The 16,729-nt window shown below is 30.3% G+C and overlaps 1 protein-coding gene across 1 annotated transcript in view; it reads right to left on the bottom strand.

Annotated features, from left to right (window-relative positions):
• The window catches only part of LOC124361787 (choline transporter-like protein 1), a 51,789-nt gene extending 35,880 nt beyond the window's left edge, over window positions 1-15,909 (bottom strand). Inside the window, exon 1 of the mRNA XM_046815763.1 lies at window positions 15,752-15,909. Within this exon, the coding sequence (XP_046671719.1) occupies window positions 15,752-15,802 (51 nt within the window). The 5' untranslated portion in view covers window positions 15,803-15,909. The remainder of the gene's footprint in view (window positions 1-15,751) is intronic.
• Between the last annotated feature and the right edge of the window lie 820 nt (window positions 15,910-16,729).

Genomic DNA, 16,729 nt, shown 5'->3' with positions numbered 1-16,729 from the left:
CTGCACTGCTACTGTCCAACCAAGTTAATGGCTAGGAGCTGTAATTCGGGTCTTAGACTCTGGAATTTTTTTGTTCCCAAGTCTCATTTTTTCTTTGGTAACTACTGTGTAGAAGTTGATGGAGAGATACAATTAGGGAATTTGTGTCGGGTGTTTTGTAAGTGTAATGTTGTATTAATGAATGATGTGAATGATGAATGTAATGAACGAATTAAGGAAGAGAAGGAATGTACGAATTAAGGAAGAGAAGGAATTAAGGAATGAAGTGGAAAGGTGAGGAAGCAAATGGCGCGCCAACCACAGTTGTCATTACTCGGCTTGTTCTATAGTCATTACACTATGGCCACTCGTGTAAAGACTTGTCCCCAACCACTGAACGACAACCATGTCTTCCTCAATAAAAAGCGCGCCTGAAGCTCTGGGATTTGAACCCAGAACCTCAGGCTTTGAAGGCAAGCGTCTTACCAACTGAGCTACGGAGAGTCTCGAAAGATATAAGCTATATCTCTGCTATATAAGTTGTTCAATTAGGAGTGCTAGTTTACAAGTTTATTAATAATTTTATATTTCAAAAACCACTCAACCGATTTTAATGAAATTTGGTACACATATAGTAAATACTTAACTCTTTCGACTTAACTTATCCATAAGGGTGAAATCATCCCCTATTTCTTAATATTCATAAAAAAATAAAAAAAATTATCAGAAAAATCTGAAACTTCAAAAACAAGCGAGTTCAACTTAAAATTTCATGAAAATAACAAAATTTTCAAAAACTACCCCAATCATCCCTTATCTTAAAACTCTTATATCTCGAGAACTATTGGAGCTTTTTTGCTGAAATTTGGTATATAGGATCAGTAAATATTAAAGTATTTTTTAAAATCATAACTTCCGGTCCAACCCTTAAGATGACCTTGGAATAGTTTTTTGTTAATATCACCCCCATTTTTTAAGATATTCATTTGAAATTAAAAATGAATACTTATATCAATGTCTTTAACAATTCTGTAAAGTTTTAAAATTATCCGATGAATAATAGTGAAAATAACGCGATTTTTACTGAATTTCTCTAATATCGTTCTTAATCACATCATAGGCTAAAAATTTCTCAGAAACCACAACAACATAACAAATCGCGTTTGTAACAGCTTTTTGAAAATCCATATTGATAATTATATCGTTCTTTGAACCAGAAATATTTGTCATACTCTTTGTTGTATCAATGACATAAATAGGTCTATTCGCTAAAAATTCTTTAGGATTGTAATACATTTCCTTATTATTACAGTAAACTTTCTTAAAATCTTGATACATCTGATACATGATTCTGAAAAGACCTCCGGAAATGTTTAAATTTTGTAATTCATCTGGATAATAAGAACCGTTCAATTTTACTCTGATATTTTTTACATCCAAACTATCAAACTTTGAAGGATTTTTTTCTTGATTATTCTGTCTATCTGTTTGAAAACCTATGATAACGAACTTGGGATTGAAGATATTTCTATAAATATTTGTGATATCGAACGAATAAGTTGTTCCGGAAATACCTTTTTGTTCAATACATTGCCAATCTAGAAAATTAAACATAATGTTTTGACTTTTTGTAATTTCATCAATCAACCTTATTTTACTCGTGATTTTATAATCAATCATTGGAACTCTAATAAAAAAATCTGTAATTGTTATTTTTCCATCAACAGGCATAACATTTCCAGTTGCAGTCTTCAGAATCACATCATCGTCTTCTGCTCTTATAAAACTTAGATAAAATCCTCCTTTATAGATCGGAATAGTAACATTTTCAAAAAATCCTAATCCAAAATGAGATAAATTTCCAGCTGCTTCAAAAACACCAAATTTAAAATCTGATTCAAAGCCATTAGAAGTTTGAGAAATAACATCACTTTTTGAATACGAAATAGTTCCTTTAATTGTGCTTAATTGGCCACAGTTTTCGACTTCTTCTATCAATTTATTGTGTTTTCTTACTTCAATCTTAGAAAATAAAAACGGTATAAAATTATCGATTAATCTTACATTATCAGTTCCAAGATATGCTTGACCATCTTGTTTTGTTAAAGTTCCAGAAATATAAAACTGGAAGTTAGACGAGCAAAAGTTATCTCCAAAATCAATATTAAACTCAGTTCTTTTATTCGGTTCATTCAAATGTTGTTTACTAATTGGATAGAAATTTTTAAACTCCGCCCTTTCAATATCACTAGCATATTTTCTGTAGTCCGCCATTTAATAAGAGAAAATTTAGAAATTTTAAACATCGTGTATCATTTTTTCATCGATCTAATGTACGTTTTTATAAGAAAAGATATAAATTTTAGTAAAATAATTAAAAAGATTAGAGTCATTTTTAATGATCTACTTCGTCATATTCAGGATTCTCTTCCTTAAATTTTGCGATCTCGGTCACATATTTCAATAAAATCTGCACAGGATAGTAACCGCTATCTATAATATTGTTCCAATCAACTGTATCTTTATTTTCATCCAAAAACTTTATACTCAAGTGTTGATAGAGACAAAGAACAGACATATGATCTTTTAATTGATAATGTATATTTTCTTGAATGAACTCTGATGATAAAGTTTGATATTTAGCAATGTTATACCAATTCAATTTGTTTACGTATAATCTCATCATATCTTCGGATAATTCATATTTTTGAGAAATATCATCCCAATGTTCTTTTTTCAAATCTCTTTCGTGTTGCATGATAAAAAGATCGAAAGCACTGTAATGTCCCGCCATCTCTATTTATTAAGAAAAAATTTCAAAATCAAGTTTTTATAAATTGACTCTTTTTTGAGTTACATTCAGCACATTTTCCCGAAATTCTTTTAACTCCGTTAATGTTTGCATAGTATTTTATATCGTTTGTTGCAGTTTTTTCTTTACATCTCACACAATATATGAGCGCCATTTATATAAGGAAAATTAGTCATCGTAACCACCTAATCCATTAAATCTGTTATCAATATTTTCAAAAGTTTTATTAACATCTTCTTTAAATTTATTAAAGTTTTCTTCTAGTTTATTTACTTTATCGAGATATAAAGAGTATCGATCATCTATACTTTTAAGTAATTCATTATTATGTGTTATTTGCTCATTTAAACGTGTACCAAAATCTTCAAAAAAGTTTATTTTCTCATTGAAATGTGTATCAAAATCTTCCAGAATTTTGTTAATTACTTCACCAACTAATACATTAACACTATTTTTATATGTATTAAAGTTTTCTTCTAGTTTATTTACTTTATCAAGTAATTCACCAACATCGTCTACTGATCTTCTATTTCTGGCTTCTAACTTGTCATAGACTTCTGTTGTAAAATCTTTAACATGCTGTTTATGATTCTCGTAATTTTTGTTTAGTTCATTAAACATTTTAATATGATCTTCTAATTGAATCATTACAACAACATCAAATGGATTAATTCCTTTACTAACACCGCTAATTCTTTTTCCTTTAAAATCTAAGGCATTTTTAACATTCGGATCATGTAAATCAACAATATCGATGTTTTCTGATAATTTTAGAGGTTTTAAAATTTGTTCTTTAACAACAACATCATGTTTGTCAATACCAGGTCGAACACCGACAATTCTTTTCTTATTAGCCAAACTAACATAATTCTTTTCAACTTTGATCGCTTCAGTAATTTCATCAGCTTTTTCGATATGAGACATTAAATTGGTAAATAATTTTTTTACACCATCATCAACTTCTTTTTCCAATGTTTTTATTTTATCAGCAACTTCATTTGAACTCATGAAATTTGCAAGTTTGTTATCATATTCTGCTTTAAAATCTTCAATCTCGACAGCAAACATATCTGAATCTGGAAGGTTTTGTAATACATTTTCTAACTTGTTATCAAACTCATTTCTCAAACTATCAAAATTCAAACTATTATCTACATTTTGAATAATTTGTGTACCAAATACGTCAAAAATATTTTGTGAATCCATATTTATTAAGCAATAATTTGTTAACAACTTCTTTAAAATCTTTACCATTACTCAGTTCATTCAAAACAAAAACACATAAATGACCACAAATTGGGGGATCTTTATAGTCTTGAATCTGAGAATCATTGTAGTAGACGCTTGATTTTTTCAAATATTTAATCAATTCTATAGGTGGTTTGTCCTCAATTCTTCCATACGAATCAAAATAACATGCATTCTTATCATTTTTATAATAACAAATCCAATGCGTTCCACTTCCCATAATCGAGTCTAAATTCACAATTCCACATTCAAATTTCTTAACTTTTTCAGGTAATGTATCTCTCATGAAGATTCCTCTAAAATGTTTAATATTTTTGCAGATTTCTTCCAATTCCCCGAATGTTAAAGGTTTAAATTTTTTTTTCAATGTTTGATTTCACGTAATTCAAAGTTTTTTCATCTAATCCAGATCCTGTAACATCTTCCAGCTCTTTATCTAACCAATTTAAAATGTTTCGAACAATAGGAATCACATCCTTTTTAACGATTGGAGCAGCTTTACGAACATAAGGAACAACATTTTTAACAACTGGAATATTTTCTCCAAAATCTAATAAATCTTTCAAAAGTCCACCATTTTTAAGTTCTTTCAACTGATTATAAGAAAATTCTATTCTGGTTCCTTTATTGTTTTTCTTATGTTTTTCGAGTTTATTGTATTGTCTATTTGTTAAAAATATCTTATCTTCGCCATTTTTTAGTTGATCTATTTTAAATTGAATACTAACGGGTATTTTCTTCTTAAAAGCGGATTTTATTTTTTCTTTCTGATTTTTGCTGAAGTTTACGTTCACCTCCATTTATATAGTTAAAATTTCAAGTTCTCTTCGATTCCCATTCCTAGTTTTCTCTTCAAAAACATTGCTCCAGCTGTTGGAAGCGCAACAAATCTTTCACCTAAACTAGCATCTTTTGATAAAAATCTATCCATTGCCTTATCTTGCAAAACTTTATCTGCGATATGTCTGGAATTTGTGTCTCTATGTTTTGCATAAAAAATATCGTGTTCCATAGCAGCTTGATCTAATTTATTTATACCAGGATCTCCTCTTTTCAATCTTTTTTCAAGTTTTGTGCCAGGTCCCAGATATTCATAGCCTGGTACGTGTAATTCAAAAGGTAAATTGTTGATAAAATCATTCAAAAGTCCGCTACCTTCAATCATAGATGAACTTATTGCCGGCAAAACTCGTTTTAAATATTTAATTCCATCAGGTTTTTCAATCATTTCATCAAGTTTGTTCGAAATAAAATCTTTAATTGCTTTCTTTTCATTCAAAAAATTGTTATTTCCAGCCTTCTCTTGAGCATAAATATAATTTATAATTCCATCGAGTTTTGTCAAATCGTCGATATATCTGTATTCAATCTTATTATCACTGTATTTTCTCACACCTGATCCTTCGATTCTTTTTTCCCAAATCGGTTTAATCAAATTGAGATATTTTTTACCTTTACTTGACTTTGGTTTCTTAGTTGATGGATCATTATTTTTGTAAATTGAATCAGATTTCCATAAAATTTCTGTATACTTTTTCAAGTCTTCTTCAGAATATAAACCGTCTTTTGGAACATCAGTGCCTGTTAATAATCTCCATAAACCTTGAGTTCCTTCATATGTTTTATCTTCAATAATTATATCATTATGCTCAAAATTCACGGGCAAATTTCCAATCATAAAACTTTTCTTTTTTCTGTCCCAATACAAACCAAATTTATCATCCTTTGCTCTAGGAAGAAATTTTTTACCAATTTCACCAATTATTATATCCGTTGTTCCAGGACTTATTGGTTCAACTATGGTAGAGTCTTCAATGATTCGAGGTCTAAATGGTGTTGAAGATGGTAATTTTGGCAATTCAAACTCAGATTCTGGTATCGAAATATCAGCAAATTGTCGTACAACTGGAACCAAATTCATCAAATTTTTATTATCGCTTAAAACATTTTCAATTTTGCCCTCAACATTTTTTATTGCAGATGTTACAGGTTGATTAATTTTTTGAATAAATTCTTGTTCTTTTTCATCAATTCGAATCTGTTCTTTAAATTCTTTGATTAATTTCTTTTCTATTTGATCAAGTTTTTTTGCTTCTTCTGAAGTTACGTTCGCCATTTATTTAGGAAAATTTTGAAACGTAGAACGTGAACGTGGAACGTGAACACGAAACGTGAAACGTGAACACAAAACGTGAACACGAAACGTAAAACATGAACGTGAAACACGAACGTGAAACGTAAACACGAACGTAAAACATGAACGTGAAACGCGAACGTGAAACATGAACGTGAACGTGGAACGTGAACGTGGAACGTGAACAGATTTACCGTTTTTCAGTTGTTTTCATAATGTAAATAAAAAGTAAAGATAATGTAAAAATAATTGTAACAAATATTTTATCGAGACCACTGAGCAGCATTTATATTAGAAAATTTATTCAAATATTTACCATTTTTAGGCTTCAAAGTTAGATTAATAGTTAAAAATCCATAGTCTTCTTTCCAAATTTTATCACATAATTCATTAAAGTGGTTAAAACTCATATCAGAACCAACATAATTGTTGTAAATCTTTCTCGAATAGTGATCGTCTTGCTTAAAAATACACAACATATTCAGGTTATTTCTTATAACTTGTCTATCAACCTTTGAAAAGCATTGAGAAAGATAGATACAAGATATGTTTTTGTGACGGGACATTACGAAATATTCCTTAATAACGTCTTGATTTTCTAAAATACAATCATCAAAAACGATTAACGAATTGGGTTTACATTCGCTTAACGGAACTATGTCCTCAGAAGCATTATAAAAATGTGATATTTTTTTGTTTAAGTTTTTCTCAATATTTTCAAATCTTTCTTGTAATTTTTTATAGGCGTCTTGTTCTAAAGATTTACTAAAAACATACAAATTGGAATAAGGAATCAACCTATTGTAGATAAAATTCAATAATAAAGTTGTTTTTCCACATCCACTTGAACCAACAATTAACAATCTGATTGGTTGATCTTTCTTATTTTCTTCAAACGTTTGAAGTTTTATCTGATCTTTTTGCTTTAAAAATTTCTCCATTTAAATAGAAGATTTTCATCTTGAAGCAACGCTTGCGAAAATGAAGCTGTTCAAGTTGACTTCAGAAAGCTCTAAATTAGTTTTAAACTTGGAACATCCTATACACTTAGAGGAAGAATCAAATTATTTTATCGGTTTAAGCGGTTTTTATTCTGACAATTTTGTAATAAATATTAGTGAAAGTTCTCCTTATTGCATAGGATTTAGTGAGAAGAACATAACAAAATACTATGGTTTAAACAAAGGATATTATACTTTCGATCAAATAAAAAATTCCCTTAAAAATTATCTGAAAACATTCAAACAATCAGATAAATCTTTAAACTTTGACGAAAACAAGTTTGAAATGCAAAAAAATTATCTCTCTAATAAAATTCAAATAAAATCACCAGTAAGAATAATGTTTTCAGCAATTATTGTAGAATTGTTAGGGTTTGTTCAAGAAACTATTGAGCCAAATCAGGTATATTTAGGAAATAAAACGCCAAAATTTAGACCGTTTGATGTAATTGAAGTGCACTGCAATCTCGTTGAACCTAGTTTTGAAAATCATACCGAACATTTACACAAAGAATCTGAAATTTTGTACACTTTTTTCCCAAATGTTGCTTATGGATCAAAAATCAGTGAAAAACCAAATGAAATCGATTATATTCCAATTAGAAAAAATATTAAAAGAATTCAAAAAATCGTTCTGACTATTCAAGACTCTGAAGGAAATCTATTAAATAATGAGAGTAAAACAACAATATATTTAAGATTGTCGAAAGAATGATGAATCAAGGGGGGGAACGAATCGTTCTTACCTTCAAATTTTCAAGAAAACAACTTTTGAATGTATAAATTACAAGAGTCTATCCCATAGACCCCTTAACAATCTTCATCCTGACCCTGTTTTTATCAATGAATCTGGACTTTATACTGAAATAAAAATTACTAGTTAAATTTTATTTCTATCTAAATGGAGTCAGTTGTAGACCTACTCAATAATCAACTAAAATTCAATAACAAACATATCTTTACGATTGTTGACGAAAACAATGTGATCTGGTTTAAGGCTAAAGACGTAGCAAAAATTCTAGAATATGAAAATACTATGCAAACGATCAGAATAAACGTTGACGAAGATGATAAAAACTTCTATTTTAATCTAAATATAAGGGGGCTATAAATAGCTTACCTTCAAACTTCCAAAATAACACTGTTTTCGTTAATGAATCTGGACTTTATTCTTTAATTTTGAGATCGCATAAACCAGAAGCGAAATTGTTTAAAAATTGGGTTACGAAAGAAGTATTACCTTCTTTAGAAAATATGGTGAGTACAAACTCAAAAACGAAAATAAGCAGTTAAAAGATGAAATAAAACAGTTACAAATTTCAGGTCAAATGAAATCCTTGAAAATAGAGAATCAAGAATTGCGAATGGAATTAATGAAGAGAGATATGGTATGTAAAGATTTTGATAAGAAAAAACACCATGTTTTTGTGTTAATTAAGAAGAATCACATGTGGGAATGGCCTTATTACGTTATCAGAGCTCAGAAACGAGAAATACCAAACCGATTAAAACATCTAAAAATAAATTATCCTGAATTAGAGATTTTGTTCATTGATGACGAACCAAATTCTATCAATCTGTATAACCAAATGAAAGAATCTTTGAATATTTTATACAACGGAAATCATTTTACTACAAATATGGCAGAATCTCGACTGATTTATAGAATATCTAAATGTTAAACATTCGAATTATGATAGTTTGTTTGTAAATGTCTTTTAAGACTATAGAAATGTTGAATTTCTCTTCCGCATACGCAAAGAACTGGTCTAGCAAAGATTTGTTTAGCACAATCTTTACAATATGCTTGTTTGTTGTCTTTACTATAATGGAGATTATAAAATTCTGAAATATTCTTAACCTTTTTACACCGTGTGCACTCTTTCTCTTCTAAAGTTAATTTTTCCATTTTATCATATAATTCTTTTCTATATTTCTTATTACAATCCTTACAATAATAGCATAATCCATCTGTTCTAGTCTTATCTTGAAAAAACTTCGACAAATCTTTAAATTCTTGACACTTTATACATTTCTTTTGGGCCTCCATTTATATAGAAAAAATTACAGCTTTGACTTTTTCAATTCATATTCGTAAAAACTTCCGGTTATTTCTCAATTTTCAAAGTTTCCAAGTTTATTTAATTCGTCTAATATATCAGATTTTGCTTCATTTTTATAGCCATACGGTACTGTATCGATCTTATTTTCTAGGACAATTCTCTTATCATCTTTAGCGTTCAGTGCCAGCTTGTTTATGGTAACAGTGTACAACTCATGTTTATAACTTTTGATGACTGTCATCTCCCTAAATTCTTCTTTATCTTCGAACAAACATCTCTTCAAGTTTTCGATATTTATTGTTTTATTTACAACGCTTCTCTTAATTCCTTTACACCTAACTGGGTTTTTATCTAGATATTTGTACGAGTACATCTTAGACCTTAAACCACAAAATTCTTCTAAAACTTCGCTATTTAACTCATCTTTGAATTTCCCTATTACCTTCTTATTTTTAGTAGTGAAACATTCATGATCTTTTGGATAATCACTTGTATCAAAGTCATCTATATTTTCTTTAATAATTTTAAAAGGATCTCGTTTCAATTCTAGAAAATAACTGTCTGTATCCATGTAACACAGATTCAAATCTGGATCAAACTTCTTTAATTTGTTGTAATAAAACTCGTACATTAGCAATTTTGAGAGGTCGAGAACTGAAAATCCTATGTAAATCGGTTTGTTAAATTTTACCTTTTGTTTGTACATGTGACTCGCTATACAGTTGTCGTCAAAGATGTTAAAGCATTTGAAATTTGTTTTCTTAGCTTGTTTCATTGAAAATTCTTCATTTCCAAGCTTAATATCACATCTGTTTCTCACATTTTCCATAGATTTTCCAAAAACTGAGTTGTTCATCAGCTTATAAAAGTCCTTTTCAAAGTCGCTTGTAGCTTTGGTTCTCATGTTTGTGTTAAAATCAATGTATTCTTTCATAAAAGGCTTCTGATCGAATGTGATAACTCTATTCACATGTTTTAACACCATTCCTTGTTCCAGATAGAATTTCAAATTTCTCGAATGAACAACGTATTCAGTTTTATCCAGTAGAGTTGTGCAAAGTTTGTTTTTAAAATGTTCTGGAGCAAGAGGTAAATCCTTGTGATGTTCATGTAAATTTGTTGGATATTCTAGATCGACTTCAAGAATATAGCCATAATCTTCGTCGCCAGTGAGTTCCAAAATTGTTTCTTTCCATTCTGCTGTTGTATACGTTTTAGGATCCATCCACTTGATTTCGTTATATGGTAAATTTTGCATAAGACCATACCCATAAAGGTTGTTTGCATCGACGTACAACAGATAGTTTTCAGGTTTTGTCTTATCAAAATCTTTCAAATATTTGTTATTTGCTTTAACATATCGTTTAATACATTGAGAAATGCCTCCGCGAATACCTTTTTCGATCATCAAATACATATTATAATCACTATTTAACTGTAATTCTATCTTCGTTAATTTTAACATAGCGTCCCATGCAAGACTGGGAGCTGTTAGATAGTGTGCCGGATCGAGTTTATAACATTTTAAGCAAATGTTTCTGAAATTTTCGAATATATCAGCAAGCAATAAAACATCTTGGATGTTATAGAGATCAGAGTAATTTCCTAGATTTTTCTCTTTTAATTTGTTCCATACATTTAAGTAGTGTTGAAAATCTTTCTCAGATATGCTCTCGTCTGTCAAAAGTGAATAGAAATCTTGAATTCTCAATTCTTCTGTGTAATCAAGTTTTTCAATACTGTCGATAAATTCGTAAGGAAATATGCCTTTTCCAGATAGAATTTTAAAGATTTCTTCTTCGTCATTTGGTTGTCTATCTAGAATTGCGTTCAGACCATCTTGTATAAAATGATTTGTATGTTTGAAGTCTTCTCTCTTTAGATTTTTAGCTAACTTTTCTATAGACGAGGCCATGAATCTGAACGTGTCTACAAACGAAAACTTGATGAATTTTCTTGGCTTATCACCTTCGAATTCATAGCCATATCCAGAATTTACAGAATAATTTATATATTTTTCATCGGTGTTTGCAATCAAATCAACATTTCCATATTGTTTAGCCAATTCTTTTATGTACAAATGAGTATCGTAATTTGACATATTGTGGCAGAAAACTGGAATGTTTTGTGGAAATTTCAAATTCAGATTGCAACATGCATGAGCTGCGCCTCGAAACTTGCCGGTTAAATGACAATGATCTCTTACTTTATTATAACTCTTATCTTTCCAACTATCAGGAGTAAAACCATACTGAATTGACTCAACATCATAAGCAGACCATTCGCAAATATGACAAACGTTTGCATTTTGGTATGAAATTTCTTCTTCTTCAGTTAATTTCATAGGTTTTTTGTTCTTAGAATTATATTTTGTAGCTATGTATTTCGATAATTTATTGAGTTCTTCAAACAATTTTGCAGGAACATTTGGCAAATCTTCTTCATTTTTTGCTCGATAACATATCGGCTTGTACATACGATTGGTCACATTTGACACTAAATATAGAGTAAAACCATAAGGAATGTGCTTCTGAATCTTGGTTGTAGTCGATCTTTGTGGATTGTTCTTGCATGTCGGAATTTTTTCTAATATGCTCTCAAAATCCATATAAATAACGTACGGATGGCTAAACTTCTTTTGATAATTAGTAAATTTAGTTGTTTGACCTGGAAATGGCATAATAGGTTTGCATACTTCATGTTGCTTGCAAATTTCTAAATGATCTGCTAAATCTCCAGATTTGTAGAAATGGCTTAAACATCTTCTACATAGAAAATTTTTATGTCCATGTTTGGATGTTTGAGAACTCACTAACCTACTTAAATCCGTGATCAAAACATAATGAGATTTGTCTTCTTGTTTAACATACAATAAATCGATTTCTAACTCGGCATCATATTTTTCAGAAATTTGTAACGGAACAACCTTAATATTTTCATCAAAACTGTAGACATTGATAGACATTTTAGGATACTTATACTTGGAATTGTAACTTCGTTTTTCAAATGATTGTATATCTTTTAAGGACATTGGATACTCGAAACCTGAAAATATCTCGTCATTTACAAATTTTTCATATTGTTTTGCTCTGTCTACATGAGTTTCTGGTTTTTCAATAGCACATCGGATAGAATAAATAAAACAGAAATCATCTTTATTTTTGATATTTATACAAGCTTTTTTATCTTTGATTTTCTTTGGTAAATCGATATATGATCCTGCGTTCATCATTTCGTGTTTATTAATGCTCAAAACTAGTTGTTTGCAGCTTTTAAATGTCCATCCAGAACCCTTATTTGGATGATTTGTTTGTTCACGATGTGTTAATTTATTAAATTGTTTGGTGATAAAATCATTTACATCGAAGATTTCATCTGCTTTTATAGTAAAGTACATTGGACACGTTTGTGTTTCACCGTTCACTAAAGTTCTTTCATATTCACATTCCAACGAGAGATAACCCTTCATATTTTTAACATTCTCTTGAAATTTTTCTATTAAACTTTTAATTTCTGGCCTCATAATTGATAGATATTTGTAAATTGACATGGAATTGTCGTTCAAGTTTGTTAAAATGTATTGCTTGAAAAGACCGTGTATTGAGGATAAAACTTCTACATCTATGATATTTTCAGGTTTTTCGTTAAGAGTTTTATCAATTTCTTCGATCATTTCAGACTTAGTTTTATCGTTTGTTTCTATGGACAATTTTTCAGCGATTGATTGAATTTTTTCATCATTAAATAGATTGAGATCTTTTTTATCTTCCTTAAAGCTTTTCTTTAATTCACGCAATTTTTCTATATTGTACATCTTTTCGTGACCATCGATTTGATTCTCTTTAGCCCAAGTCCTCAAATAATTTAGTTCTTTATTATAAATTTCTTTGTTCTTCAAATGATTTTTCGAATTGTAATGACGAGTATAGTGATGTTCAAAAATGTCTTTTTTGCAGTATGGGCACTCTATCTTTTTCCGCTCCATATTTAAAGAGCAAAAATTTGTAAACTAAAATTTTGAGAAGTGGTGATTTTTGTGACAACTTGACTTAAAGCACAATTTCTGGTCAAATGTTTTCAGATTGTTCTATTTATTATAGAAAAATCTTTTAACTAAGTTCTCCTGTGTGCCGCGCAGTGCTACCAACATTTCTCGCTCAACGGTAATGCCAACATATTCTAAATTCAACATTCGAGTATTATAAATTCCACAATTTATGTTGTCATACTGTCATGAAAAATTGCTTGAATACAGTTTACCATAGTTTATTTAAGTAAATTGTATTGTGAATTGTTTTTACATATTTATGGTGTATTGAACAGTATTTGTATTGATTTTTGGGTTGTCCCAAAAGTGGTCCAGAACCGCCATATTATTATCTTGTTTTTACATATTTATGGTGTATTGAACAGTATTTGTATTGATTTTTGGGATGTCCCAAAAGTGGTCCAGAACCGCCACATTATTATCTTGTTTTTACATATTTATGGTGTATTGAACAGTATTTGTATTGATTTTTGGGCTGTCCCAAAAGTGGTCCAGAACCGCCATATTCATATCTTGAAATATTGCTTGAATACAGTTTACCATAGTTTATTTAAGTAAATTGTATTGTGAATTGTTTTTACATATTTATGGTGTATTGAACAGTATTTTGTATGGAATTTCTGTCTGTCCCAAAAGTGAGCTAGAACCGCCTTACTGTTTGATTTTACAGATTCGTTTATTGTCCTTTAAACAGTATTTTCCCTTGATTTTCTGTCTGTCCCAAAAGTGGTCCAGAACCGCCATACTGTTTGATTTTACAGATTCGTTTATTGTCCTTTAAACAGTATTTTCCCTTGATTTTCTGTCTGTCCCAAAAGTGGTCTAGAATCGGCATATTCATATCTACTTATATATATATATATATATATATATATATATATATATATATTATATATATATAATATTTTTAATATATAATACGATGACATTATACCATCGTATAATGTCACCGTAATAGGTGACATAATACGATATCACCTATTACGATAATTTACGGACTAAGTATTATAACACCTATTTTTATTATAAAACTTTTACTAACCATCTTCGGCGTTCTTATATTTTTGTGTTATCTGTTCATCTGTATTGTATTGGTGTTATTATTTTAGCACTGGTGTGTTCCTTTTTAGTTATGTATTAGCGAAGGCAATTTCAGTAATGTAATATCTAACGTTTTAAAATGGAACCTCTAAACTGGCTTAGCCTTCAGAGGTCCTATATTTTCTCGCCAGTAATTAAGAACTCAATTGTCCTTAAATATCCTGTATTTTATTTGGAAAAGGCAATATTTTTTTGTTTAAATGGTACTCGCTCATAGTACTGAGTATTATTTAATTTTAATGTCTTTAAGTAATGATTGTTTTTGTAGCAATAAGTTTTATATATCATATGTCCTTCTATTTATTTGAAAAAATATATTTTTATATGTTAGATAAAATAAATATTGTTACTCTTCTGTCTGTCTGTACGGTACCGTGTCATAACTCTTGAGAGAAAGGTCCTACAGACTTGAAATTTTTATATACAGGTTCCTCTTGTCTTAACGAAGAACTGTATTGATTGTGGAGTCAAGAGGACATAATTAAAGATAAAACAAGATTGTAATATTCGTAAACTGACCTGGGTAACTACGATTGTAGTAGGGACATCGCAGAAACACACTGAGTACAATCACATGCAACGTCATCATGTGACACGTGTGATGACGTTATTTTGTTGGATAGGTTGGCAAGACTTACGTTACGATCTGGCGGTAACTGCGATAGTCAGTTGTATGGGTTTATTAAAACAATGTATTGTGTTTTAGAACAATAAGGCGATTTAAGTGGTAATCGGGACAAAAAACAAGTTTTACAGAACACTACAATGAATAAGATTTTTACAACTTTTTTGTTTGCACAACATGACTGTAACCCTCAAAATTCTCGGTTTTAATCTTATTTCCGTAGACATGCATTGAGAAACGTCAGCAGCACACTATTGTAAATTTAATATAAAAATACATGTATGTTAAATATTTGTATGAAGGTTAAAAAACAATAAGAAATTAAACTTACATTAAATAATATAATACAAATGAGTTTAGGCTAGATACTTCCCAACAGAGTAAAAACCCCTCTATCAGCCCAACTCTTTTAGTTGGTTTTTTAAATAGTGTCTCCTTTTATATTTTTTAATGATTGGGAGTTTTCAAAAAAACCTAGCCCCTGAGTTTTGAGGCAGTCCACCAGCCAGAGCCGAGCGATGTTGGGTTCGCGTATAGCAGCTCCATCTACTACATTTGCACCATGAAACCTCGTAGATATACAAAGATGGGACAGTCAAAATGCTGTGCTCTTTAAATGAATTTGTAAGTGAGCTTCTGCGAGAAATGCCAACCATAACTCGCACACTGCGTTACTGTAATGCGAAAACCCTCTTTAACAATAATTACTTAAATACACACCTTGGAGATGTTTCACTTACCTCTTCACCAGCTATTGGTTCCACTTTGTCCTGGCTAAAACAGCTTCCCATTGCCACCTGCAAACAAAAAGTTGTTTACTACAAATTATTTGTTACATTATTTTTGCCATGGCAAAAACGACACGATAGCGTGCCCACAGTATTATAGTGTGAAACATATCATTGCAAGATTTGGTTATGGCAAAAACCGTTGTTTAATATCTTTATGCCCGAGTTTACCGGGTGTTAAAGTTAACCGGAGGGTTAAAATAATGCAGTTAATAAATCTGTAGTGGACAAAGTTATGTCAGAAGTCGACCAAATTTGGGTGTGAGATAATTAAGAAGGGAACGAGGCAACATCAGGCAACATCGCCTTGTAGGCAGTTGTACAGGCAACTATCTTTATTTTAGCTCTATAGGAACAATATTAAACATCAAATGCTCATACATGGACATGCACGTTTGTTCATTTGTACAATTATGAACAATTTCTCATTTAGGCTATGGTATATTATTTTAATCAAAAACTTCTAAGACTTATTTGTAGTGTAAAAAGTTTTGAATTCTTTTATAGTTAAAATTGTTAAATATTCAAAATGCCTTATATATACTTTCAAAGAAAAGCTTGAAATATTTAATTAATATAGCCCACAGAGATAATACAATAGGTACCTTAATTACGTACTTGCTTCGCATTGAGAACAACTATTTTCCGTACGTAAGATTTGTAGCTTAACGGTGAGTCACCGATTCTGGTAGCCTATTTCCGACAGCGGACGAGCTAAAATTAGACGCGGTCCAACCGGTTGGTTACTCATGCGGTCTGCTGTACAAGACGTGGCGTGACTCTCTTGACCTTGAGATGATCTGACTCTGGCTTCCCCAACTGTGAGAAAGGAAGCTTCCAAGGTCTCTAGAGTGGCTGGTGGCCACAAGTATTTTTCAGCTTTCAGACATACCATGACTCTGAGATAGAATTTGTTTTTATCACTACCAT

The sequence above is a fragment of the Homalodisca vitripennis genome, chromosome 5 (genome assembly GCF_021130785.1).
Source record: "Homalodisca vitripennis isolate AUS2020 chromosome 5, UT_GWSS_2.1, whole genome shotgun sequence".
NCBI lineage: Eukaryota > Metazoa > Arthropoda > Insecta > Hemiptera > Cicadellidae > Homalodisca > Homalodisca vitripennis.
Note: the sequence above shows the minus strand (reverse complement) of the source record. Positions and strands in the feature narration are given on the sequence as shown.